The sequence below is a fragment of the Neopelma chrysocephalum genome, unplaced genomic scaffold, assembly GCF_003984885.1.
Source record: "Neopelma chrysocephalum unplaced genomic scaffold, ASM398488v2 Primary Assembly neopelma1_23, whole genome shotgun sequence".
NCBI classification, from domain to species: Eukaryota; Metazoa; Chordata; class Aves; order Passeriformes; family Pipridae; genus Neopelma; species Neopelma chrysocephalum.
The window spans coordinates 18,828,739-18,854,209 of record NW_020897691.1 but is presented as its reverse complement, the minus strand read 5'-3'; the positions used below and the strand labels follow the sequence as shown (position 1 = coordinate 18,854,209).

The following is a 25,471-nucleotide window of genomic DNA, read 5'->3' as shown; positions in this document are numbered from 1 at the left end:
CAGGAGTCATTGAACCTACACAGGAGGTTCAAACATCATTTGCCCTTCATGAAAATATCATGTGCTTAAGAAAGGCTCAAAAAGGATAAATCAGTTTTATGCACAAGATCAGTATGGTTCTTAAGTATTTCAACAGTTTTTAGGTCACTTTGGTGTTCAGCAGGTGCTGGTCACACGTGGCTTGTCTAGAAGCCAGGATTTAAGTCATGGTGTGTGAGTTTGGAAGACAGTTGCTGAAAACTGGCTCCCCTTCCCTGCTTGCCCCAAATCCAGCCAAGTTTTAACTACAGATGTGAGAAGTCAAAATTGTGCTCTGCCTTTTGGTATCTACCTGACCTCTCTGAAGTAGGCTGGCAACAGAAGGTTCAGCATACCAAAATGGATGCTTTCACACAAAGTTACACTGTTGGTGTTCCTTGTCTCTAGTTTCAACCCATAAAGGAGGCTGAAAAGGCTGGCAGAAATATATATATCTGTATGAGTTCTTAGTGTCATAAATCTGGGGTTGAATGTTTTAAAGGAACCACTTCTCCCCTGTACCTCTTTACTCGGGAAAGAATACAATTTCTCCTGAGCTAAAAGCAAGTCCAGCATTTCAAGACAGTGTGAGTATACACTGAGCGCTCGGCATCTCTGTTCCTGAGACGATGAAAGCCATGAAGGTTTTATGGTACACAACAAGTAGTGGTGTCAGCCACTGCTGCTGATGGCAAGCAACAATCTCTTCTGAACATTAAATTTGATTATGAGTTCTCATATAACTGTAATAACCAGCTTCCACAAAGAATGCTTTCCTATATGCCTGGCAGCAAATGTCAGATTAACATACAAGCTTGTTCTTTCCCAGATTTCCTGTGGTTCGTAACACAACAAATATTAAGTGCAACCACTCATCTAGTGGTAGATAATTACAGACACAAAAGTTAAAAGGACAGAAGGACAAATGATTTTTATTATAACTTTAAGACATAAGCATCAGTATGTTACTCCTTAAAACAAGTTTAAATTAAATTCTGCAGGATTTGAGACTAAACTACAGTGCAGACTGCTAATTCTGTGCCAATTTCTAGTAGCTTAAGAGTGAAGATTTTATTATAAAGAGTAATTATGTTGAGGTACACAACTTAAATCTGGACTCAATGAGGACTGTCTGTATTACTTACTAGTGAATTTGGTATTTGCATGTATCCCAGTTATTCCTAACATATATTTTTGCATAGTGTTACATCCCAAAACAGCTTGACAATGTTAATTAACATGCTGCTTACTATACAGTTATAAGAACTTTAGCAGCTCACATTGAATTTAAAAACAATCCTTCATCTTCATTGTACCAAAATCACTTTAATAATTTGATACATTTTGCCACAATACAATTTGTTCTGTTTTCACGACAGTCTTACAGCTTGGACATGAAAACAGATTAATTAGTTTCACATTTTGTTCACATTTTCATAGACTGTTTCAAATTAGGAAATGTTTTAGCTGTCCTACCTTGCACTGACTCAACACTCGAAACAGATGTCTATGAAAGAACGTTCTCATCATCATCTCAGGCTTGCAACTGAGACTAGTTCCAACCATCGATCCCAGTTCAGGGAAATGGAGAGAAGTCACAGCCCCTTGCGGTAGTGTCAGTGGTCCCCAACCCTCTGCTTGGAGACACTGAGTGAGGTGTCACCAGAGATGCTTCCCACCTTCTCACGTACACTGCCTTCCTACTTCGGATGCCTTTCTACCTGGGACTACTAAAATGACTCACAGATTCTTACTGGCCCAAACTGTGTTCGTCCCTCCAGCCCACTTTCAGAAAATAAAACCACCGGTTACTTTACTGTTTATTCATCCTGTACAATTTGCATTGGCAAGTATCTCACCAAGATCAGTAGGCCTGATCAGTAGGTAATGTATTATACTGGGGGACAAACAAGGTTTTGGCCAGCTTTAAGAACATTAAAATAAAACGTGACAGTGAGGGAGTCTTGCTTGCTTGTTTATAAAACATTTTCTCCTTTTACATAAAAGCAGAGTAAAGACTGAGCCTGAACTACTGGACTGTTACTTTAAGGCATTTAAAAAAAAACAACCTAGTAACCACAAGAAAATGACATAAGAACACACACAAACCCACTTTGTGAACAGTTAACCGGAAAGACCAATGCCCCAGAAAAGAGTACATGCACGCTCCACCTCAAGGACCTGCCACACTTTTTCCCCCTCTTAATCTCATGCCTGCACGTGAGAAAGGGGATCAGCACGTATAATCCCACTCTGTTCTGGAAATTTGCAAGCAGAAAGCTTCCAGAAATGTGTAAAACAAAGGACAGCTTCTTTCAGAGTAACAGCAGCAGGTGTAGAATAAAATCATTACTTTTGTTTAACTAAGAGTGAGACCATAACTATTTTTCAGATCCATTTTATCTGTGAAAAAGTGATATGGTCCCAACTCATAAAATAACACAATAAAGCTCAAAGGCATGATCCTATCTCAATACATGTGAACACATGCTACATAAAACAAGAAAATATATAAACATGGCTGTTAACAAGCCAGTTGTAATGCCAGGAAAGCATAATAATCAAAAATATACATCACACTATCTTAACAAAATAATGTTTAATGATGACAGTTTAAGTTTGCAATTACATGACATTCTTGAGCAAAATATCACTTCTACTTATGGCAAAATATTTAAAACTGCAAAAACAACTGAAGCATTTTTTCATTTATATGCAATTTCAAGATGAAAAACCCTGCCAAGGGCAACACCACAGTAGTGGAGCACATCTTTCTTTCTCTTTTTTCTTTTAAAGTGCAATAAAGGTAAAAAAGTTTTTTTAAAAAAGGCAGTATCTGCAGTATCTGCATTTGCTGGCAATATCTACAATATCTAATGATCAATGAATCTGCGACTGCAATAAATTTGCTTAAAATAAAGCTCTCCCTTTAATGGTTTTTACACAGCAGGCTCCTGATATGAAGAGGGGATGACTGATGCTGGCTTACAATATGGCTCTACAGTAAACTGTGCCAGTATTACTATCAAATCACCTCTTATGAAACTCCCTTTCTGCCCACCATGCAATCAATTTAACAAACATCTAAACAACTTAACAGTTCAAACATTCAAACAAATCCCATTCTCCTCCTTCCCCTCTACGTTTATTAGAAGAATGAAAGTCACAAGTCACTGGAACAGTCCCAGAAATTGTTTTATCTGTTTACTTTTATTAGACAAGATTGCATATTGAATTCAAGTGAGTCAAGGAAAAGCAGCAATGGTTTCATACTTCCACAATGTCTGAGAAATAAAGATGAGTATCACTTCTAAGGCACAACACAGAGTTATACCTGACTGCAGGAGCTCGCTCACATTCTGTCTAAAAGAGCAAAAATAAAATATCTGTAAGAAATTTTGCATCAGTTTTCTCCCCGTAACAGAATACCCAGAACATCGCACTACAGGGTTTTACATAAAAGGAAACTAGTGGCAAGAAAAAGTCCGTCATCCAGCCAGAATAAACACTACTTTCTGCTTTATAATCTCCAAAACAAGTAGACTGACATAAATCTACCAGGGAAACTAATAAAATACAGTAGGGAAAAGAAGACAAATTAGAGAAGCCCTCTTTCTCCAATCTGGCATCTCTATTCTCCATCCTGAAGTAAAACCAGTTCAATCACACTTACATCACAAAATCAGTATAGAAAGACAAAAAAACAGTTAATGAAGAATATATAAAACATGAAGGAAATTCATTTGCAAGCTGGAAAAAGCAAGCAAAAGTAAGGATGACAGACAGAAAGGATGACAGATTGTATGACTGAGACTACCTCGGTTTTCTAATTGACAGGATTATATAAACAGGATGTACTGATATTTTTAAGAGTAGAAATAAGAATGATACACCACCTGGTGCAACAGGTAATATATGATTCTGTAGTTTATTTTTATACTGTATTTAGAACATATAAAGCCAGTATTAAGTCACAGCAACACAATCACATATGTTCAAGGAGACCTTCAGAGAGGGGTCATATCGTCAAACCTCTAGTTCAAAGAAAGTCTAGCAAGAACAGGGTGCTTGGGGGCCTTGTCTAGTTGAATTTCTCCAGGGATGGAGATTCCAGTCTCTCTGGAATTTTGTGTGTTTTGTCATTTTCAGGTTTGTGGGGTTTTTTTCTTTTACCAAGTTGCAAATTCCCTTTTCCCAGTCTGTCCCCACTGTCTCTTGTCCTTCCAGTGCACCCCTGAGATAAGTTTGGCTCTGCTCTCATCCACATTCCCCCACTTGGTGGCTCCTAAAACTGTATGAGTACCTAACTCCTATTTCTCTTGCTAAAATTCTAATCAAAGAAATTCTAATTTTTAACTATTTCTGAAAGGCAGTCAGTCTCATATAAGCAGAGACATGTATGCTTAAATAAGGACAGTTTTTAATTTTTTTTTGTCAGCAGAAGAATTTGACATATGCTCCCAACTTTTTTGTTACCCTGGTATTAATTTTTGTTTTGTACACTGGTTACCACTTGACAGTAATTCTGCTACAGATTATCCTCAGATAAAGAACACTGTTGCTGAAGTGTCAGAAGTATAGACTTCAATTTTCTTGTGTTAGGAATTGGTTTCTAGATTAGCAGTTCCCAAAGAACGGGAAAGCACACAGTGGTGAGGTTTTACAGAGAAACATTAGAGAGGAAGTGTTCACCTCATGACTCGGCTTGAGACAGGGGGATGAGCAGCAATGGAACCTATCTGGAGATAGGGAAAGAAGCAAGCCCCAAGGTGTTTGGGGCTACTTATTATTAGTAGTCCCATCTACACACAAATGTTCCAGGAAAAAAGCCAGTATAATTGAGAACCTGGGATCAGAGTTCAAACCTTAAGAGCCTGATCACTACTGAAAAACAGACATTCACAAACAATCAAGATTTCAGGTGAAATTCTTACAACTAAGGATTACAACTGCAAGGCTGTATTAATGAGGACCTAATGCATCATCTCAACTTGCAGATTGAGGCAAAAATGCCTACTAACCTTCAGATACCTGTATTACCCTTGGAGCCTGGATTTACACTCTCCTGCAAAATCCTCAAAAAAGAAATTTCAGAATCAAGAGAATATTCTGAGTTGGAAGGGACCCACAAGGCCAGACTCCAGCTCTTAACTGAGTGGCCCATATGGGGATCAAACTCATGATCTTGGTGTTATCAGCACCATGCTCTAACCAACTGAGCTAATCACAGGGTCATTTTGGCTACATTGAGGCTAGTATCTTCTACCTGTGAATCTGTTCTTGCCTTTCTCTTCATCCCAGTTCTCTGAAGTCCAAAATATATGGAAGGCTTTACTCTAATTTCGCCTTTATCCTTCTGTGATACCTCTCACTTCACTGCACAAACCTTCATTTTACCAGCTGTGAGAGAAAATTATGTAATTGGAACACCTATCAACAGATAAATCAGTACCCTCTTATACTTTAAGTCCTATATATAGTTGGTATGTTTTGTGTATTTTTTAAACCAAAATACTCAATCCATTCAAACTGACAGTATTTAAAATGAGGAGGTGTCCAAGACGACAAAAAAACCCATTTCAATTTCACAAACTCTGATATGTAGACATTGGAGCAGCTGTGTTTCTTCTATCTCATAGGCTGTATTACTAGGACTTTATCTGCCAAGACTTTACCAAGATGCTCATGAACAGTATTTTCAAGTCATAGAGAAATCAAGCATTTAATGGCAAAGTAAAAAGGAAGAAAATTGAATTTAAAGACACAACTGTAATCTTTAAAGTTGCAGTTACATATAATCCAAAAGATGGAATGTGGTGACATTTACAAGAATATCATAGATACAATTAAGAATTCTATTTCATAAACCATCCAGCATTTTAATGAAAAAAGTTAATTCTCAATGGAATTTTAAAATGTAGATGAAGAAAAATTAACATGTAATTACACAGTGAAATTATCATATTTTTATTTTAAAGTCAAAGGAGGGGAGCCTCCAGTATCATTGCCGCTTACAGCATCTTTTGTTAGTTTATTTTACACACTATTTTTATTTCAAGCTAAGATTTCTACACTGCACTAGCATTATCCCAACATGTTAATCAACCATGCCTGACAGAATTCCCCAGTGATCTGCAGCAAGTGCTGATGCTTCCACTAATACCCAATCTTGAGCAACTCACTTTTGTTAGATTTCCCAGGATGGTGAGTATGCTTTAGTTTCATCCTTCCGTTTCCAGATCACCTCTCCGTGATTAACAGACCTGAGACTACAGACAGAACTGAGCCTACACATTCAGCTGCATCAGCTATGCACATCCATTTTGTTCAGCATCTAAAATCTGAGTGTTTTTCAAGCTCTGGGAACCAGACCCGTACACTATCACTTCTGATCTCAGTTAAAAACAGAATCACTTTAAATTAATTTTAATGGTTAATATATAAAGCACAATTCAAAACCAGCAATAGATATCAAATTATGCAGTTTCACTCAATGTGCAAACTGACAACATTGAAATTAATAGCTGTAATATCCATTTAAAATATCTTTTACGAAGTTCCCTTGACAAAGCAGCTCTGAAATGCCTTGAACTCATCTGCTCTCAAATGAAGTAACAAAACCCCCAAAACAGTAGTGACCATGTTAGATGCAGGAGCTCTCAACAACATCTGACTTTGAGGGGAAAACAAAATAAAAGCAAAAAAACCCTCCAGCCTCCACTGACATTTCATCAAGAAACTGTTACTTCTTTTTAAAACCAGAATTAATAGTTGCTAGGGTATATACACTGGCTTTATATGAAATAAAGCCTGAAAGTGTGTCTGTATTTGTGTGTATATCCCTAAAGACTCTTCAGAAGGATATGGTCTGATTCCATGTTTATTTAATTTTGCTTAATTTATTATTTAATTATTGCTATTTAATTAACACTGTTCCCTCAAAAAGGTAAGGGGTGGGTTTTGTTCATGTCACACAGATCATTTTTACACTTCCAGCTCCAGGGCGACTGTCAGTAGCAGAGGATGGCACTTACCTGCTGAGCCTGGTACCTCTGCTGAGCCTGGGACAGATACTGTGCCTGGGGCGGCAGGTGCTGAGGCTGCGGCTGCTGGTTGTAGTACGGCTGCTGGCCCTGCTGGCAGTAGCCACTTACACCTTGTTGACTATACTGAGGCGGGATCTGTTGGAAGAGCCAAGCAAAGCAAATGCATGAGTTGAAACAGAAGGACATGAATCAAGCTATGTCACATCTGTACGGCAATCTCATCAGAAGGGGTATCCTGAGCTATACACCTGACCCAGTGGTCCCACTCTTACTCAGCAGTTAATGTGAGCCCTTAGAGCCCCTTGCCTGAGCAGGAGGAGTAAGCCCAAGTGCTCTGTATAGTTACTCTTTTCAGGAACAACTTCTAAGGAAAATGCTGTGCTTCAGAAAATCACAATCCTGTAATGCCCAGCCTTAAAATACAGAAGCAGTTATTTTAAATGTTTGCTCTCCACGGGCACGCTACTGAGGCAGATCGAGAGAGGAATCACTCTGATGCACTGACCCAAAAGCATAATTTGGAAAACAAAAGGAAAAAAGGCAGAACTCTAAAATACACATTGAAAGATAAACATTTTTTGTCTCTTTGTTTTCAGCAATCCAGTACTAATATTAATTACATATTTTGCCTGCAACCCTCAGGTTTTTAGTGTTTGTGTATTTAAGCCTTACACAAAAGTTTTGGGGTTTGGCAGGATTTTGGTTTTGTCAACTTCAATCTCTCTCAATCTCCTTCCCCCCTACTAAGATATATCTTTTTTAAAAAATAACAACAAAACACCAGTGCAACACAAAATACCCTGTTACACACCAATCAGTACATGTATCACATACTGAGAACCAACATACACTGAGAATTTAAGTTAGAACAAAAAGCAAGTCAATTACAATGTCAGAGGAGTTTTCTACATCAGTTTAGTATGTAAGTCTTGTATCAACAGACACTGCCATTTTCTTGAGATAACTGAAAGAGCACACTTTCAACAAACTCCTGATATTGTGTCTATATTGCCCCAATTTTAGGTACCCGTGCTTTTCCCCACACTCTGGAATTTAGTATCATTTCAGACAAATGACAGAGGCAGCACAGGACTTCTCCCTTCTAGAATGGACCTGTTGGTCCATCCCTGCCCTAATCAAGTGTCTCAGATACCCGAGCACATCTGAAATGCTTTCATCTCTGAACTGCTCCCACCGAGTTTCTGATAGACGGATAAATCCGCTAACTCAACACATAAACACATACCTGTTCTACCTAATGTTAACTTACTATGTTAATTCAACAATACAGTAGTATTTGCTCGGCGATAATAGTAATAATACAAAGTCAAGTTTAAATGCCTGTTTAGGCTGTTTTTATTACCACAACTTGATCTGCTCTATTACTTCTGCCAGAAGTTGGCTGTGCTAACTCCTAAGGTCAGTGCTGTAACCCCACTTCTGCACTTGTTCTCTTCTCTTGTGCTTCTGTTTCCTTTCACCATCATTTCACAGGCAGTTAGATTTTTCTGTGACCAAAGCAACCCTTTCTGATAAATAGCCTCTCCCTGCTGATGCATAAATGAGGCCTTTATAATGCAAACTAAGAAGGGTGTGTTGGAATATCATCAGGCAAACAGACAGCTGGAGTCTGGGATCTGACAGAAGACCACATGGTTATTTGCCCGTCAGCTGCAAAGGTCACAGAGCCTGGACTGGTTCCTAGGCAATGCTGAGGAGAAACCTATGTTGTGGTCCATCTGGGTAACACTAGTAACTTCCTAGTAACACTAGGAAGAAAAGGAAAGATATCCTGACAGCAAAATATGGGCTTCTGGAAAAAAGAAAAAGAGAACTTGAATGTCCAATTGACAGGATGGTGACAAAGCAAAAGATCAGGTTCATGAAGAATCAGAATATTTCTAGAATAAAGATACTTGTTTAGGAGGGCTGGAGTTCACCTGAAGATAGGAGCCAGGTTGCTGGTACCTAAGGATCAAGAAAGTGAAATTTTAAAATTAAGAGAGGGGATTAGAAGAGCACATGGTTCAAAAGCATGGCATTGCTATGCCAAATGAAGACATAGAGATTCTGGGTCATCAAGTGTAGATGACTTCTACACAAAGAGGGGGGACTGGAAGATCAAGCTGCAAACAAAAACACTACCAACAGTCATATTAGAAATACGGTAGAAAGGAAACAATTAGTGGGTCACTAGTTTGCATCATCCTAGGATACAAATTCATGGGGAAGACAGCTGATGACAAAGTAACCTTATATGCTACATAGCATTTAGAAACAAATAAAAATAAAACTCCACCTCACCAAGCAGCAGAGGTCTGGAGCTTGGTCAGATCAGGAAAAGTCAGTGCTGGAACCACCAGGAGGCTATACTACAGCAATGCTGACAGCAGCACTGTAAGCAAGATCAGTAAAGGCACGCTGCAAGATTGATTAGAGGGAGATTTTAACTCCTCCCACATAGACTGAGTAAGCAGACTACAAAGCAGAGACCAAAGTATCAGATAACTGTCAAAGGTTGTTCCATGGAGCTGCTAGTTAGGGAACCTGCATGAGAAGCCACTGCCTTTGGCTCAGTCCAGAACAGCAGAAATCACCTACTTCTACACCCTACAGCTGCAGAACCACTATGCATCAATGACCATAACAGAGTTATATTAAGCATCCCTACAGGAACAATGAAACCCAAGTAATCTACTACAGTTGTGCTTAATTTCAAAAAGTGTAACTACATAAAAAAGAGAAAGCTTGTTGAAAGGAAGTTCTAATAGACAGCTATGAGAAATAAAATCTGACTGATAGCATCAAAGCTGCTTAACAACAACCACATGGAAAGCACAGAAATAATATTCACCACCTATTCAGAAAGACTTGATAAGAGCAAAGGGACACCAGCATGGCTCATTGCAGCTTTCTAGAAGCAAAAAGACATCCCCTTCAATAAGCCAGCACCAGGTCCCAATGAGGAAAACAGAAAAGACTGTAAACTCCAGCACTTCAAATGTAATAAGGCAGGCCAGAAAGAACTGGTGAAACAGCTAGGAAAGGGAATCAAATGAGTAATGATTCATTTTTTCAAACACATCAGAAGTAGGAAGTCTGCCAGAGAGTCTGAAGTGATGAATGATAATGGAGGTTTAAAAGGAGATACAGAGAACACAGTGCCATGACAGAGAAGCTTAACAAATTTTTGTTCTCACTCTGGAAAAATCTTGGGGGGTTCCCATGTTGGAGTCCTCCTTTGTGAAGAACTTGACGAATGTGTCTGAATCTGATGGGACTTTTTGTGGAACAAAGTGACGAATGGTAAGAAGTAGTTTGGGACTATACAGTATCACTCCACAGGTCTAATAAAATTCAAAAAGCTTAATTACTAATGACCATACACAGCCGCTAAATTGGAGCTGCCTTTGAAGGAGTTGAGAATTGGAGTATGGCTTTAAAAAAAAAAAAAAGAGATTTGAGACTACACAAGACCAATCACTGTTCTGGATAAATCAGGACAGATAAAAATGAAGATCAGAATTAGGAAACATCAACACAGCTTTTGCAAAAGAAAATCCCTCTCTACAGACCTTTTGGACTTACTAGGAACGGTCAGACAAAAAGGTTCAGGGAAATACAACAAGAATCATCAAAGGTATGGAACAGTTTCCACACAAAGAAACTATAACCCTTTGAGTATGGAAAAGACACCAGGAAGTAGGAATAAGATGGAAAGCTACAAAAGCATCTTGTCCAACACAACAATTAGGATGCATTTGATGGAAGAAGCAAACTTCGAAACAAGTGAGAGACAGGTTCTCTAGTCACAGAGGCACCAGATGTTTGAAACTCCTTGCCAAATTGAAAGCTGAAAGTTTAAGTGGGCTCAAGCAAACACTGGACAAGTTCACAAGAGACATCCTCTGAGGGTTACCAAATATGTAGAGCCACATCTGGCTCAGGAAGTCTCTGAACTGAAAATAGCTGGAGGCTTGGAGAGTATTGGGGGAAATATCATATGCTTCCTTTATTCTGACTCCGCTCTAGACATCCAATTAAAGCCTCCACTGGAGGCAGGATACAGGGCTACATGAACCCCTGATCTGACCTGATAGCACCATGCCCATGTTCTAACCTCTTTGCAATAGATATTCAAGTCCCACAAGAAAGCAATGAAGATTTGGTCTGCAAGGTGATAAGTAACAAACATAAGCAACCTGAAGAGCAACAACACCTTGATTGCCAGAAGCTACTTCTTAAATATTTCCTAAATATTTTCCCTAGCAATCTGCTTCCAGACACTGGTTTAAAAAGGAATACCGGGCTCCTCTTCTGATCTTACATATCAGTTACTCATGCTGGCATTTTCCTCCATGTCCTCTTAATCCAAACTGTTTTAGAAAATCAACCAAACATCACCACCTAAAATACAAGTATATTTAGATGCTGTACTCTTCAGTGCAGAGACCCCATCACCGCTGCCTTAGCAGAGCACTCAATATAATTTCTGCGACTATTTAAATAAATAACAAACAACTATGTGCAAATTAATCCTTCTGCTTTACTGATGGGGATCACAAGATACTGCTTATGGACAAATGTTTATTAAACACCATGGAAAAAAAAAAGCGTAATTAAAATCTCCCCAGAATAAAACAAATCTGAAGCCAATTATTTACAATGGTTGGAGTGAGTGCCCCAAACATCCTCTTTCCTTATAAAGTAAACCCTCCCTCCCATTCTCCCTTACACCCACATTCTTTGTGGCCACACAATGCAGGAGATGAGAATTTGGGAAACTTCATTATGCCTTTGGTAGTGCACACATTCTTGGGACGGTTCAAGAGAAAGCAGACCTAAGTTTGAATCTATTTCTAGGCAAGCACAGAAACTGTAAGAATTACTTTGACTCCTGTCTGACTTACACAGTACAAAAAGCATTATTTTGGGAAAAGTATGACTGACCATTAGTGACTAAACCACTCTGAACACAAACAAAGAAAGAATGAGAGTAAAAGAAGAGCAAAATTGGCAGCCAAAATGAAGAGATGGGGGAAATCCAATTAAATCTGTAACTTAACCCATTATCTTTAATCCTTGTTTGAATAAAGGGTCTAGTGGCAGACATTCTTTGTCCAGGTAATACCTTGATAGTAATGGAAGTTTTAAGCAATTTTTGCATGCGCAATCCATGACTGATATCAAAGGATAAGCATCATTAGACAGCATTACAGTCATTAAAATAATTTTTAAAATTAAAATGTAGCAGAATTAGTGTGTTAGCATAGGTACACTAATAATACCAGTGGTATGTAGTTACTGCACTTTTAAACCATCCTGATGTTGAGACGCAGTCAATAATGGAAGAAGCTTTACGTGTCCTCTATCACAAAAAGCTCACCTGACCCACATGAACACTCAGATACCATGACATGCTCACTACATAGAGTCTTGGCCCCACTGGTCATTGCTTCTCCCTGCAGTCTGTTTGGTGCCCAAAAACTGAGGCAGATCCTGGATGATACTGGTAGAAGGCAACAGCACAATTCGGAAGCTATAGACCACAGTCTCATGATACAAAAATCTGGGGGAAAACAGGTGTGTCTGGTCTGATCAGTTTTAAGCCCTGTTACAGAGAGGAGGAAAACAGAACTCCAGAGGCAGGGGTGGCACTCAGAAGAAAGGGTGGCACTACCTGGTTCAGTGGCCTACTTTGCTGAGAAACATGAGACAGAACATTGTGAAACAAGTACCATCCTCAGAAATGTAATTATCAGTACCATTCCACTTTCTTAGCACCTATACCACTGTAATTACATAGAAATTAGAATAAAAAATGTATAGTGAGTGGGATTCTCAGGACAAAAAACCCCTACCACCTAGTACTTTACACTAGGAGTAAACAGCACATTCTTTCAGTTAACAAAAGGTTATAGTAAGATTTAATTCTAATTATTTTAATTTTACAGAGGTCAATTCAGTAGTAACTATAAGAAAGCTGTCACATGGTTCACATCAAACTTTCAAATAAAACTCTTGCAGTTTTCTGAAATATATACTGCTTCAGTCTTAGATTTCCAAAGCCAGACCTCTACCAAAACCTACGTATTTTCCCTCAGACATTCAGACCATGCATTTCTCCATACTTTCAAATAGAAAGCTGTAATGGAAAACTAACCCTCTGACTTTCCCATACTTAAAAAAAAAATCTGGTTCATATCTATAACTTTCAAAGTCATAAAAGTCCAGGTCTTTCTCTGTATGTTTAGATGAATTATAGAAAGAAGAAAAATATAATATCCCAGTATAGGAAAATCCTCTGGCACACGTTCAGTGGAAGATTCTAATGCTTTTAGGGCAGCATGGTCTCCTTTCTCAAATCAACATGTGCACACACGATCTTAATGAAGTTACAAGTCCTCCTCACTGAATGACACAAAAAAAACCCAAAACAAAACCAAATCAAACCAAACCAAAAAAACCTGAAAGGAAACCAAGTAAAAAGCTCGATGTTAGTGTCAAGGCTATTAATCAGAGGTAAATCAGAAATCCTGATGCTAAGGCATTTTATTCATACATTCTATAAATTATATTACTTATCACTTAGCTTTGACCTTTTGACAATACATTGGTCACAGCATTCACCTATGTTACCATCTTTCCTAGACTGCTTGCCTTTACACTGAAGTAGGAACTTTAAAATCTTATTAAGAGCCTTTAAAATATTAACACTGGGCCTGCTACTGGTCCACCCAGTGACCCAGAGCAAGGAAGCAAAAGGATAAAAAGCATGTTTCTGTGTCACAGCACAATAATCCCCATTCCAGAACTTGCAAGGTAGTAGATTTTGCAGAGTCATTAAATGTATGTCTATGTTGAAGACTGCAGTGCAGTACACAGATCTGCAAACTGGCTCAGCACTGGCAGGAGCCTACACCAAAAGCTGTGCTCGGCTAATTTGCTGTGCTCTACAGAGGGGTGAATTAGGTCAAAGGGAGATCCATGCTCTTATAGCCAGACTGCTTTTTGTACACAAGCCAGTTCATTTAAAAAGGCAGCTCAAGTATCTCCACAAGACGCAGTCTGCAATGCAGTCATACTCAGTACTACTGTTAATGTGCAGGACAGAAAGGACAGGACTTCAAACACATGCCTGTATTCCCCTTTTCCTCAAAAACTGCACAACAGCACAATTACACCACTTGTCAGTGCAATGTATACGGCATCACATATGTATCTGTCATGAGGTGCTCTCTATATATTGCCTTTTACTGTAGCTTAAATCAAAGCAACATGAGCTAACCAGTTATCGGTACATGCAATTTTCCTCTCTTCTAAAAATAGAGGACTACAAAAGAAAAAAAAAAGGAAAAAGAAAAGAATAATGTAAAAAAACCCCTAAGATTACATGATTAAAAAACTCTCCAGTCAGAAAATACAGATGTTAAGGTTCCAAAAGCAACATTAACTGAGCCATGTTGCACATATATAGCACCTTCTCTTTCTGATTTATGTTGTCAAAGGCATTTCATAAAATATAGAGGATGTGAAATGTGGCTCAGTTAATGTGGCTGCTAGAATCTTATCATTTATGTTTTCTGACTTCTTAGCTGTGCAACCTTCACATCTTATTAACATAGCTTTTTGCATAGACTGTAGTATGGAATAGTACTTATGTTTTATGTATTGACATATTTTTGATGTACTGAGATTTTAAATAAGTTTGCTATTCTTCATGATGAGAGCCAAATAAATAAAGACTACTACCACAAAATAGTCAATCATTTATATGGAAAAGCAATATCTCTTCTTCCAAAAAAGAACACTTTGATTCCCTTGTCAGAAATTGATGAAAACTACCTCTGCTGTAAATGCTAAATCTATGCCAATATCACAACCACCTCCCACTCCCACCTTCCCCTAAAAACAACAAACAAACAAAAATAAAAAATGTGCATGTTTTAGATGAACTAAAATTAGTTTCAAGGGAGAGGTAAACAGCTGAGTCTAGAAACAAAAGGAAGAAATTTTTCCTACACAAGAGCCCGATAGTGTTGATTCACACAGTGAATTATAGTTAGAACTAATGCAACATTTGGTCTTTTCTGCAAATTAAGGGATGAAAATGTCATAATCTCTACTAAGAGATTTCCATATTACTACATCCATCCCCTCAGACCAACACTATAGAGAATACTAAAAAATTGCAATAGAATTGTTTTCAGAAGAGCTATTTTGATATAATGTATTACAAATGGAGAGAAATCATAGTGGCCATATACATATACCTACACACACTTAAGTGATGAGTCAGATATCTATTCTTATACTCCGCCTTCCTTTCTTTATTTATAAAGTGATCATAACAATTAAAAGGGATCACGTAATCTGCTTAAGTACCAGATTTCCACTTTACAAACCAACATAAGAAAAAGCACATCAGAACTGTCTCAAGCTGATCTCTATGGTGTCTCCAACAGTTGATGTGTCAGTAAAAAACATGTAGGAAACCTCACATCTCACTGCACTAGTAGCATGAATTTCACCTATGAAATGCCAGCCATTACAGAAAAATACAAAAGCCTATATTTAACCTGATTTTTAATCATATAACAAATAATTTATCACAGGGCACTTCTTGTGCATTTATGAATGGACTACACAACAATCCTCAATTTGCCATTTATTTTCCAGGAAATTTGTAATAATTTTGACCACTATTTTTCTCAAATGGTGGTTAAAAAAAATATGGTTAAAAAATACCGAGAAACATGTTTCTTCTGACAAGTTCTGCAGTGCCATTCAAACCTTCTAAAGCAGGGAACAGAAATGAGAGGTATGGGTTGAGTCTGAATAGCAGGTAATCTAGCTGCATGAGTAATCCTCCATTTTTATGCTTTTATACACAGAGAGACTCCAAACACTTAACTACTGGAGACTGAAAAATCCCTCTGTAAAATAGCTTTCACTCTGCTTTCTGCTGGCACAGTCTTGGTAGCTGGCACAACTGCAAACATTATTCTTTAATCGCAGTAGTGAGAAAAGGCAGAATGTACACATACCCTGTTTATCATCAGTTCCCCAATATCTTGCACACCCTTGAGTTTTCCATCTTTCTTACAGTCTCTTTTGAGAGAGAAGGGTGCTTTTTAATTCATTCATGTTCTCGAAAGATACCAATCTTGATGGATACTGTCTTTACCATTCCTAAACTCAATGGCTTTCAGAGCTAAAGCATTTGAGATTGTTCAAAGCCCTTCACTGTATCTCTTAAAAATAGCAAGAGAAGAATATAAAAGATCTTCCACAGGGAGCGATGTCGTGCCCTCTTGAGCAAGTTATGCCCTTCTCAACTTTCCACATAAACTTGTCCAGTTCCACTAGACTACAGGGCTTCACAGACCTTTACAGTGCACACCCTCTTTCCCTGACAGCTGCTTGTCTTCTCCTTTCTTTATTCCTGTCCTGCACCTGGGGAGGAACAACCTCAGGCACCAATATATGGTGGAGGCCACCCCAGCTGAAAAGCAGCTTGACAGAAAAAGACCTGGAGGTCCTGGTGGACACCATGCTCAACATTAGTCAGCAATGTGCCCTTCCCACAAATGAAGTTAATGGTATCCTGGCCTGCATTAGACAAAGAAGTGCTTCTGCTCAACTCTGGAGAGGCTACACTTGGAGGATTTGTGTCCAGTTTTGGGCTTCCCAGTACAAGAGACACATGGACGTACTGGAGAGAGTTCAACAAAGGGCCACAAAGATGATTAAGGGGCTGGTGCATTCCTCCTATGAAAAAAGGCTGAGAGAGCTGGGACCGTTCAGTTTGGAGAAGAGAAGGCGCCAGGGAGACCTTGTAGCACCTTTCACTATGTGAACGGAATCTAAAAGAGAGATGAAAAGGGCTTTTTTACAAGGGCAGGTAGAGACAGGACAGGGGAGAATGGCTTCAAACTGAGAGTAGGTTTAGATTAGATATTAGAAAGAAATTCTTTACTGTGAGGATGGTACACGTTGCCCAGAGAAGCTGTGGATAACCCATCCCTGGAAGTGTTCAAGGCCAGGCTGGATGGGGTTTTGAGCAACCTAGTCTATCGGAACTTGTCCCTGCCCATGGCAGGGTGTTTGGAATTAGATGATCTTTAAGGTCCCTTCTGACCCAAACTGTTCTGTGATTCTATAATTCAGTTTAGCAGTTTCTTAGTACAAAATTAAGAGCCAAGGGGCACACCCAGTTTCTGGTCTTTAATAGAGAACCCCTCTGCTTTTGGCCCAGACACCTTTGAGGAGGTCACCACTTCTGAGTTAACCCCCACCGCTCTGCCTCCTGGCCTGACTCTGAAACAGCAGACCAGTAGGTCAGTGTTACACACAGCAAGTCATCCTCAGTTCCAGTCCCTCACTTTTTTAAGGGATATCACACTTCTAATCAGGAAAAACTTGCCATGAACATGCAACGAGAGAAGAGCTCTTTGTGTTTTCATTACAGATTTCAAACCTCAAATAGTGTCCGCAGCATAGGAGGTCAACACACAAAGAAAAAGGCATGACCTCCCACAGCTATCATTTAGGTTCAGCAATTTCTGTGACAAATTTAGTCATTTGTACAGTCCAAATTCTGCTGGTTGCTTCTAGCACTGCAGGATCAAAATCATACTTTTTATCTGGACACTACAAATTCCCCACAGCAAGGAATCCTGAGGCAAACAGAATGACTGGATGAACCAAGTGGCTAAGAAAATCTGATTACTTGATTACCCACCCAGCATAATTTATCATCTTGCAGCATAGAATTAACTGCCTAAGATCGGGATCCCATTCCTGTGGCACAGTTCCTCAGCGTTCCTTCTGGGGTACTCACACTGGCTTAGAAAAACAAGAAATCAAAGCAACTCCTATCAAAACCCCTTCTTCTTTAGATAAATTTGACCAAAGAGAATCACCAATAAAACCAAAACCAACCAACCAACCAAAACAAAACCAAAAAAGAGGAAGATATAAATCTTTTCTGTGCCAGCTTTTCTTTCCCTTTCTCTATTCGCAACAGATAAAAAAAAAAGTCAGCCTCTAAATAGGAGTACTTACATAACAGCTATGATTTCAAATATTGCTGGAAGTATTTTTAAAAGAAAACTTTCAAACTACTCCTTGTAGTCACAGAGTGTTCATATTTGATTTATTCCATTTCTATTATTTAATTTGACCTATTACTTAGCACTGGAAGACATCAAAAGAACCCTGACAGAAACATCAAAGACATCAATCTTATAAATTCACAGCTGAAACCATATACTACATCATAATTTCTTAAATAATTACAGTTTTACTATACTCAAAATAAGATGATTATTGTAAATTATTCCTCATATCAGTTACCACAAGTAAGTTTTAGAAACATCTGTTAAATGTAAGTATCTGGATACAGTTAATCCAATTCATGTAACATTATACTCGAAATGGAACAGAAAAATAAACGAGAGCCTTTAAAGTCATAACATCATTTACCAAAAATTATCTATTTTGCTTAATTGAAAATAGCCCCCTTAAAAACTTACCAAGAATCAACCATCAAGTTCATTCATTCATTCTGCCAAACTACTAGAATTCTTTTTTTTTATTAACATTGCAGCTAATCTTAACTCAAATATTGTGCTCCATCAGTTAATCTTTATAATACCTACTATTCTTCAAAGCATCTCCAGTATATCCATGCTTGCACTTTCCCTTTCTTGAAAGCTCAAACCCCTTTCTTCCCAAGTCTGGTTGTTTTGAGCTGAACGCCTTTTTTGTTAAAGCATTCACAAAACAAATTTTTACACTCACGATAAAATGCTTCCTTCTCATTTATGTCCAGACTGAAGTAATATCTGTACACAAAATTAACACACAAGTGTATAATTGTAGTTTTATGTTCAAGTGCCCCAATTATGCACTTTAAAACACTTTAAAGGATCCATCAGGAACATTCAATATCTCCAAGCTGTATAGTCTTGAGGAGTGTCTTTTGACAAAACAGCTACATTACAGGGAATTCTTTCACTAAAAACAAAGAAAGCAATCAACTTGTCGTTTTTTCTGCTGCAAGACATCTGAACTGTAAAGAATGGTGGGATCGATCTGGTGCAGCACATCTTGCACAAGTAAGAGACAAGCAGGAAACTGAATAGTTCCTTTTGCTTTTGTGTAATAAAAGTGTCCCAGGTAAGCACAAAAGAGGCCCAGCATTCAGCTTGTTTGGAAAGGTGATTAAGGATGTCTGCAGCACCCAAGTGAGGACCCTACACCTTCCTCAACTGCAACTCCTCACATATGCTCGGTGAATATTCAGTCCTCTGTGTTCTCACTTCTCCTTACAAAATACTTTTAAGAAGCAGTCTTTTCCAAAACAAGGCTGCAGGAGGTGACTGTCAACAGTTTTTTGTTACATAAATTTCTCTGCCCATGCAATGGAGAAATCTGTGTTAACCCATCTGACTTTGCACTGAAATGGGTTACAGGTGCTCACACGATGCATTAAACTGTTTCACACAGACTGGTGATAAACTTGCGGTATCCTTCATTTTCAAAGTGGTTTCCCATCACAAACACATACTCTTAATAAATAAGAGGTGAGGAAATCTGGAATGGTAAAAAACAGTGAGCACAACAAGAGGGTAGACACTTCATTACACTGAAAAGCAACATACAAAGAAAAAGGCCTCAGGCTGACTCAAAGATGGTTTAATAGTGAGGCCATGTTAGCAAGGATTTTCCTCAATAAAACCAAGACATGGTAACTTACAGTGAAAAAATGCAATGTTCTGTGCAACTCATATGGGATTTAGCATCAAGTGTCAGGTGCATATAGTCACTATTTGTTGACTGTCCACAAAGAGAAGAGATGAGATTAGCCTATTTAAGGGTCACAGTCCTCCAAGAGCATTCACAAGCACCAGGCAGAGTGAGCCAAAATGGCAGTTGCTGTTGCAGTTCTTCAGAGGGGCCAACGGAGTGCTATGCTCTTCCAAAGGTGGTAGAAAAAGCACACGTTCTTGGGAGGGAGCCATTCAAAGTTGTTCCAGAGGAAACACTCCATGCAGAAATGCTCCCCAGCTCCTCATCCAATCCACTGTGTGGGTTCCTGCCTCACAGCTGCCCAGTGCCCACCTGTGCACACTGAGGACCTGGGAAAAGAAGAGGTCTCCTGACAGCAGGCATGACAAAAGTAGACACTGTGGAGGTTGTTCACCTTTCGTATAAGGCTCCAGGGGCTATAGCACCAAGACTCCTTTTATGATCAGGTGACCCACCTGGTGGATGAGGGGAAGGCTGTGGATGTGGTCTACCTGGACTTCAGCAAGGCCTTTGACACCGTCTCCCACAGCATACTCCTGAAAAAGCTGTCAGCCCACGGCTTGGACAGGGGCACTCTGTGCTGGGTTAGGAACTGGCTGGAGGGCCGAGCCCAGAGAGTGGTGGTGAACGGTGCTGCATCCAGTTGGCGGCCGGTCACTAGTGGTGTCCCCCAGGGATCAGTGTTGGGCCCAGTTCTGTTTAATATCTTTATTGATGATTTAGATGAGGGGATTGAGTCCATCATCAGCAAATTTGGAGATGACACTAAGCTGGGGGGGAGTGTCGATCAGCTGGAAGGCAGGAGGGCTCTGCAGAGGGACCTGGATAGATAGGTTGGAGAGTTGGGCTGATTCCAACGGGATGAGGTTCAACAAGGCCAAGTGCCGGGTCCTGCACTTTGGCCACAACAACCTCATGCAGTGCTACAGGCTGGGGACAGAGTAGCTGGAGAGCAGCCAGACAGAGAGGGACCTGGGAGTTTGGATTGACAAGAAGCTGAACATGAGCCAGCAGTGTGCCCAGGTGGCCAAGAAGGCCAATGGCATCCTGGCCTGGATCAGGAACAGCGTGGCCAGCAGGTCCAAGGAAGTGATTCTTCCCCTGTACTCAGCACTGGTGAGGCCACACCTCGAGTACCGTGTCCAGTTCTGGGCCCCTCAGTTCAGGAAGGATATTGAGGTCCTGGAGCAGGTCCAGAGGAGGGCAACTAGACTGGTGAAGGGACTCCAGCACAAGTCCTAGGAGGAGAGGCTGAGGGAGCTGGGGCTGTTCAGCCTGGAGAAGAGGAGGCTCAGGGGAGACCTCATCACACTCTACAACTACCTGAAAGGAGGTTGTAGCCAGGTGGGGGTTGGTCTCTTTTCCCAGGCAACTATCAGCAAGACAAGAGGGCATGGTCTCAAGTTGTGCCAGGGGAGGTTTAGGTTAGATATTAGAAAGAATTTCTTTATGGAGAGGGTGATCAGACATTGGAATGGGCTGCCCAGGAAAGTAGTGGATTCTCCGTCCCTGGAGATATTTAAAAAGAGACTGGATGTGGCACTTAGTGCCATGGTCTAGTAACCGCAGCGGTAGTGGATCAAGGGTTGGACTTGATGATCTCAGAGGTCCCTTCCAACCCAGCTGATTCTATGATTCTGTGACTTGCAGCTGGTCTACAGCTGCAAGCCAATCTCTTTGCTGCCACAGATGTCCCACTTTTGGCTTCTCTCTTCACCCAAGTTCCCCCTAGCTGGTCTGACCCTCTACTGAGCTGTTACACCACACTAAAATAGCAGAAAGGTAATGGGCAGCCTTCTGCTGACTTAACACACAGAAAAAACTCAACATGGTCAGATGAACCCAGAGGCAATGAGAGTCAAGTAACACTGCAGGTACCAGCTGGGTTGCTTTGGCAGCTGATGAACTGCAGAGTCTTTGGTTTTGGTTTTCCTGGGCTCTCCTCATCCTGTGAATCCAAATCCTCAATTCTCACTTTCCAAAAGAGCACCCTATATGCAAAGTAACAACTTCCAGCTCTCCAGAACAGAGAACATGCAGAGCCCTTCTAAGAGAGAGGTGCCATGAGAAAGCTGCAGCCTGATGTGAAGCTACAAAAGAAGTCTCTCTCCTTGACTTTCAGGTAGGACACTGGCTTTTCAGGTCTTCTTAAACTCAAGACACTCAAATTCTGCCACAAAATTTAACCCACTTTAAGCAGAAAATCAGTGCAAGCTTTCACCTAGAATGACATCCAAGGGAAAGTAGTGATACAGGGAGGGGGATGCACATACAGTTCTTTCTCCTCTCCTTCCTTGTAGGAACCAGAAACAAGTATTTAATGCATTTCAGTGACATTCTTTGCATGAAAGTAAAGTGGGTAATGCCCATTTAGATTAGTTCTTCAATACTGTTAGGACAATGATCACTTATCTATGTTGGTAGATATTTAAGCCTCCCGTTTGGTTTGGCAAATCTTTCTCTGAGTACCAGTTGTACTTAACTGGCTACATTATTTTTCAGGCATGAGCTTCTACATTAAACTAAGCTTCTGATTTTGCAGTTGCATAACTATTGAAAATACTTCCAACAACAGGTCAATATTTCTCAGCAGCTGGTATATACCCTCCAGAGGACAGAGTTCACGCGTCCCGAAGAACAGGCATTTTAGTTTTAAAAGCAAGTATTTTCACTACTTAATTGGCTCTGAAGTATATAAATCTGATTTTTTGGAGAGTATAAAACTAGGGAGAAAAGCTTAGGAAGCAGCACTGTCTGGTTTGGAGGGAGTACTTACCCATCTGCCCTTCTGGCCAGAGGTTTAATAGATTTCTATTTTTATAAAGGACATAAGGGGAGGGGGTGGCTCCATCAGTTTCCTACAGAAACCCAGCTGCCAAACTGGATGTGCCAAAGGGGAATTTTAGGGAATTTTAAAGAGATAACCTCTGCTGAGACTGCAATGTCAGCTTTGTAACCTCATGACTGGAACATGTGCAGTGAATGCTGGATTGAAAAAGCTGTGCTATGGGAGTTAGAAGAAAGAAAAGGAGAAAACACGAACAGCACGAACTGGGATTATTACTCTGTGATGAGAAGAGGACTGGAGCTAAAAAATACTGTTAGTTCACTATGAAAAATACATCTATAGAGTAAGCTCACTTTGATTTGAGTATTTATTGATAACCTATGTGTGCTTCCATCCTCTCTGCATTTTATGCTGATGCTTTTGTTCCATTTAGCTGTTCAGTTGCAGTGTATTTTAAACAACACATGGAGCCAAGCTGACCTCTAGTTTAAATGTTCAGCACAGAAATTGAGGGGTAGGGGCTGAGTAGAGAATAGGAAAGGGAGAGGAAAAGGAGCACTGCCGATTAAAAGCAAACAATAAATAAATAAATAAATCAAAACATTAAATAATCTGTACTCTTTCAGTCTTGTCCCTCAGCTTCTACTGAGCTTTTCCTTCATGTCAACAGGCAGAACTAAACTAAATCCTCTTAGTTTAAAATTATCAAGACTTTTTTTTATTTTACAGAAAATTGATAAAGAACTATGGCATGTGCTACTATTTACCCACCAAGATCACAGTTTGAAGAAATTTAGTAAGCTAAAGAAGCTGTAAAACATTTGTGATTCAAAACTAAGATCAACATTCAAAACAGTAAGGGCAGACAAACAACCCCCACAAATACAGTAGCCACAAATACCTTCAAAGGTCTATAAAAATAGGGAGGGAAGAGCATTGAAAGTCTTAGTTTGGGATTAAAAAGGTGAAATTAGTGATTTTCACCTAGACAAGTATATTTCTATACGAAATTACAAAAGGGGAAGACTCTTATGAGTAAGACCCCATCACAAAACACTTCCAATGTCTACCTGTTTTCTTACTCTCCTCACATATAGCAGTGTGCTTGCAAAAGCATCCCTTTTACTATATTTAAAATAGATAGGAAAAGATGATGTCATCACATTTCACTGAGAAGAGAAGCAGTAATAAATACCGTTTTGCAGTGAAGGCAGGAATGCTTTATGATAAAATATAACAGCTCTTTAAAAAGAAACATTTCAAAGTAACAGGAATCTTAGAAAGGTAAAATAAATTAATAGTCTATGTTGTTAAAAACTATCTACAAATCTTTATCATCCAGTTCTTTCAACAGCTCCAATATGTGGTGAATGTCATTAAATTACCAATCTAAGAGAAGAAGCTGTCTTCAAACCTGAAGATATATATCCTGTTGAGCCTAATATTTAGGAGTGTTTAGAAAATATTAAAAAAAAAGAGAAGTGGTGGGGTTTGGGGAGTTTTGCTTTTTTTTCTTTTAAGGGAAGCTGTCAACCTGTAAAACCAGCTAATTTTATAACCTCACAACATAAGGCATACAAGGCATACACTAATATATGCTATCTTTAACTAAATTTTAGTTTGTTTCACCAATGTTAGTTCTTTCTGGGCAGCACTTCGTTGAGGACCTGCTCCCCTTAGGAAAGACAAGCTGCTTCAGTGCAGTGTATCTCAACATATCTCCAGAAGAAAAGGAACGTAATCAAATAATTAGCACCCAATGTAACCATTTTGTGCATCAGAGACAAAAACCTAGACAAGCATGTCCTTAAAAGCTTTGCCTCTTCTACTTTGTTGCCTGCAACTGATCTGAAAATAATATTATTTCAAGTCACAAAGAAAACAACTTGTTACACTGCAAGTGGTTTTTCCATTGCCTTGCTGTAAGAAAAGCTTTGCCAAGTCGGAAGATTTTTGCTCTCTCAGAAAAAAGGTATTTCTATGATGTATTGTAAATCTTTACCTCCCTCAATTGGGAGGTAGGTTTTTATGCCTTTCAAAATTTATTATGTCTGCTTGACTGTGCTTTCCTAAAGATCCCTTTCAGCTTCTCTTCCAACTAGTGAAAATTCTCTCAAGTGCAGTAATGCAAAGGGAGTAGGAAAGAAATTCAGCACATGAACAGAGCAGACACACAATGTAGTGCAGTGCTCTGCAAAGCCCTACAAAGCACATTACGGCTCGATTCATGAAATACCCTAATTCAAAGTACTTGCTATGTAGGTCTTAGAACTTATTAAATTTGATATTATAAATAAAACCATGAAGTCAGCCCCAGTTGAAATACATACATTTCCAAAGAACCCCTACAAACCCAGCAAACCCTTCAGCCCTTTCTATACATCTTTTCTGCCCACATCCTTATTTATTTTCATTATGCGTGATTGAGGTTCCAACTCTACAAACTACTATGCAATTTTAAATTTTAATCATAAGAGTAGTGCCACTGAGCTTAAGAGGACCAACGCTACTAACATAACCAGTGATGCACAATGAACGTATGAACTGAGGGATTTATACTGCAATATCCTTGGGGCAAGGAATATGTTTTTTATACATTTCACAAAGCAGCGCACAATTTTGCTGGCAAACAGAAAATAAAGATTTCAGTTTTAAACTTTTCATATCACCAGCAAGCCCTAAGAGGAAAGCAAAAAGCCCACAAAAAGCTCTGCAATGTGTCAGATTAAAAGGATCTTCACAATCTTGTTTCTGATGATCACAGTCAGGAATGGTATAAGATATGATACAAGAAATTTGTGAT

General features: G+C 39.3%; 1 protein-coding gene across 1 annotated transcript in view; it reads right to left on the bottom strand.

The window, feature by feature from the left end:
* The window catches only part of ARID1B (AT-rich interaction domain 1B), a 324,487-nt gene that overhangs the window by 236,299 nt on the left and 62,717 nt on the right, over positions 1-25,471 (bottom strand). The window contains 1 exon segment of the mRNA XM_027688947.1: positions 7,053-7,199. Coding sequence (XP_027544748.1) covers positions 7,053-7,199 — 147 coding nt within the window.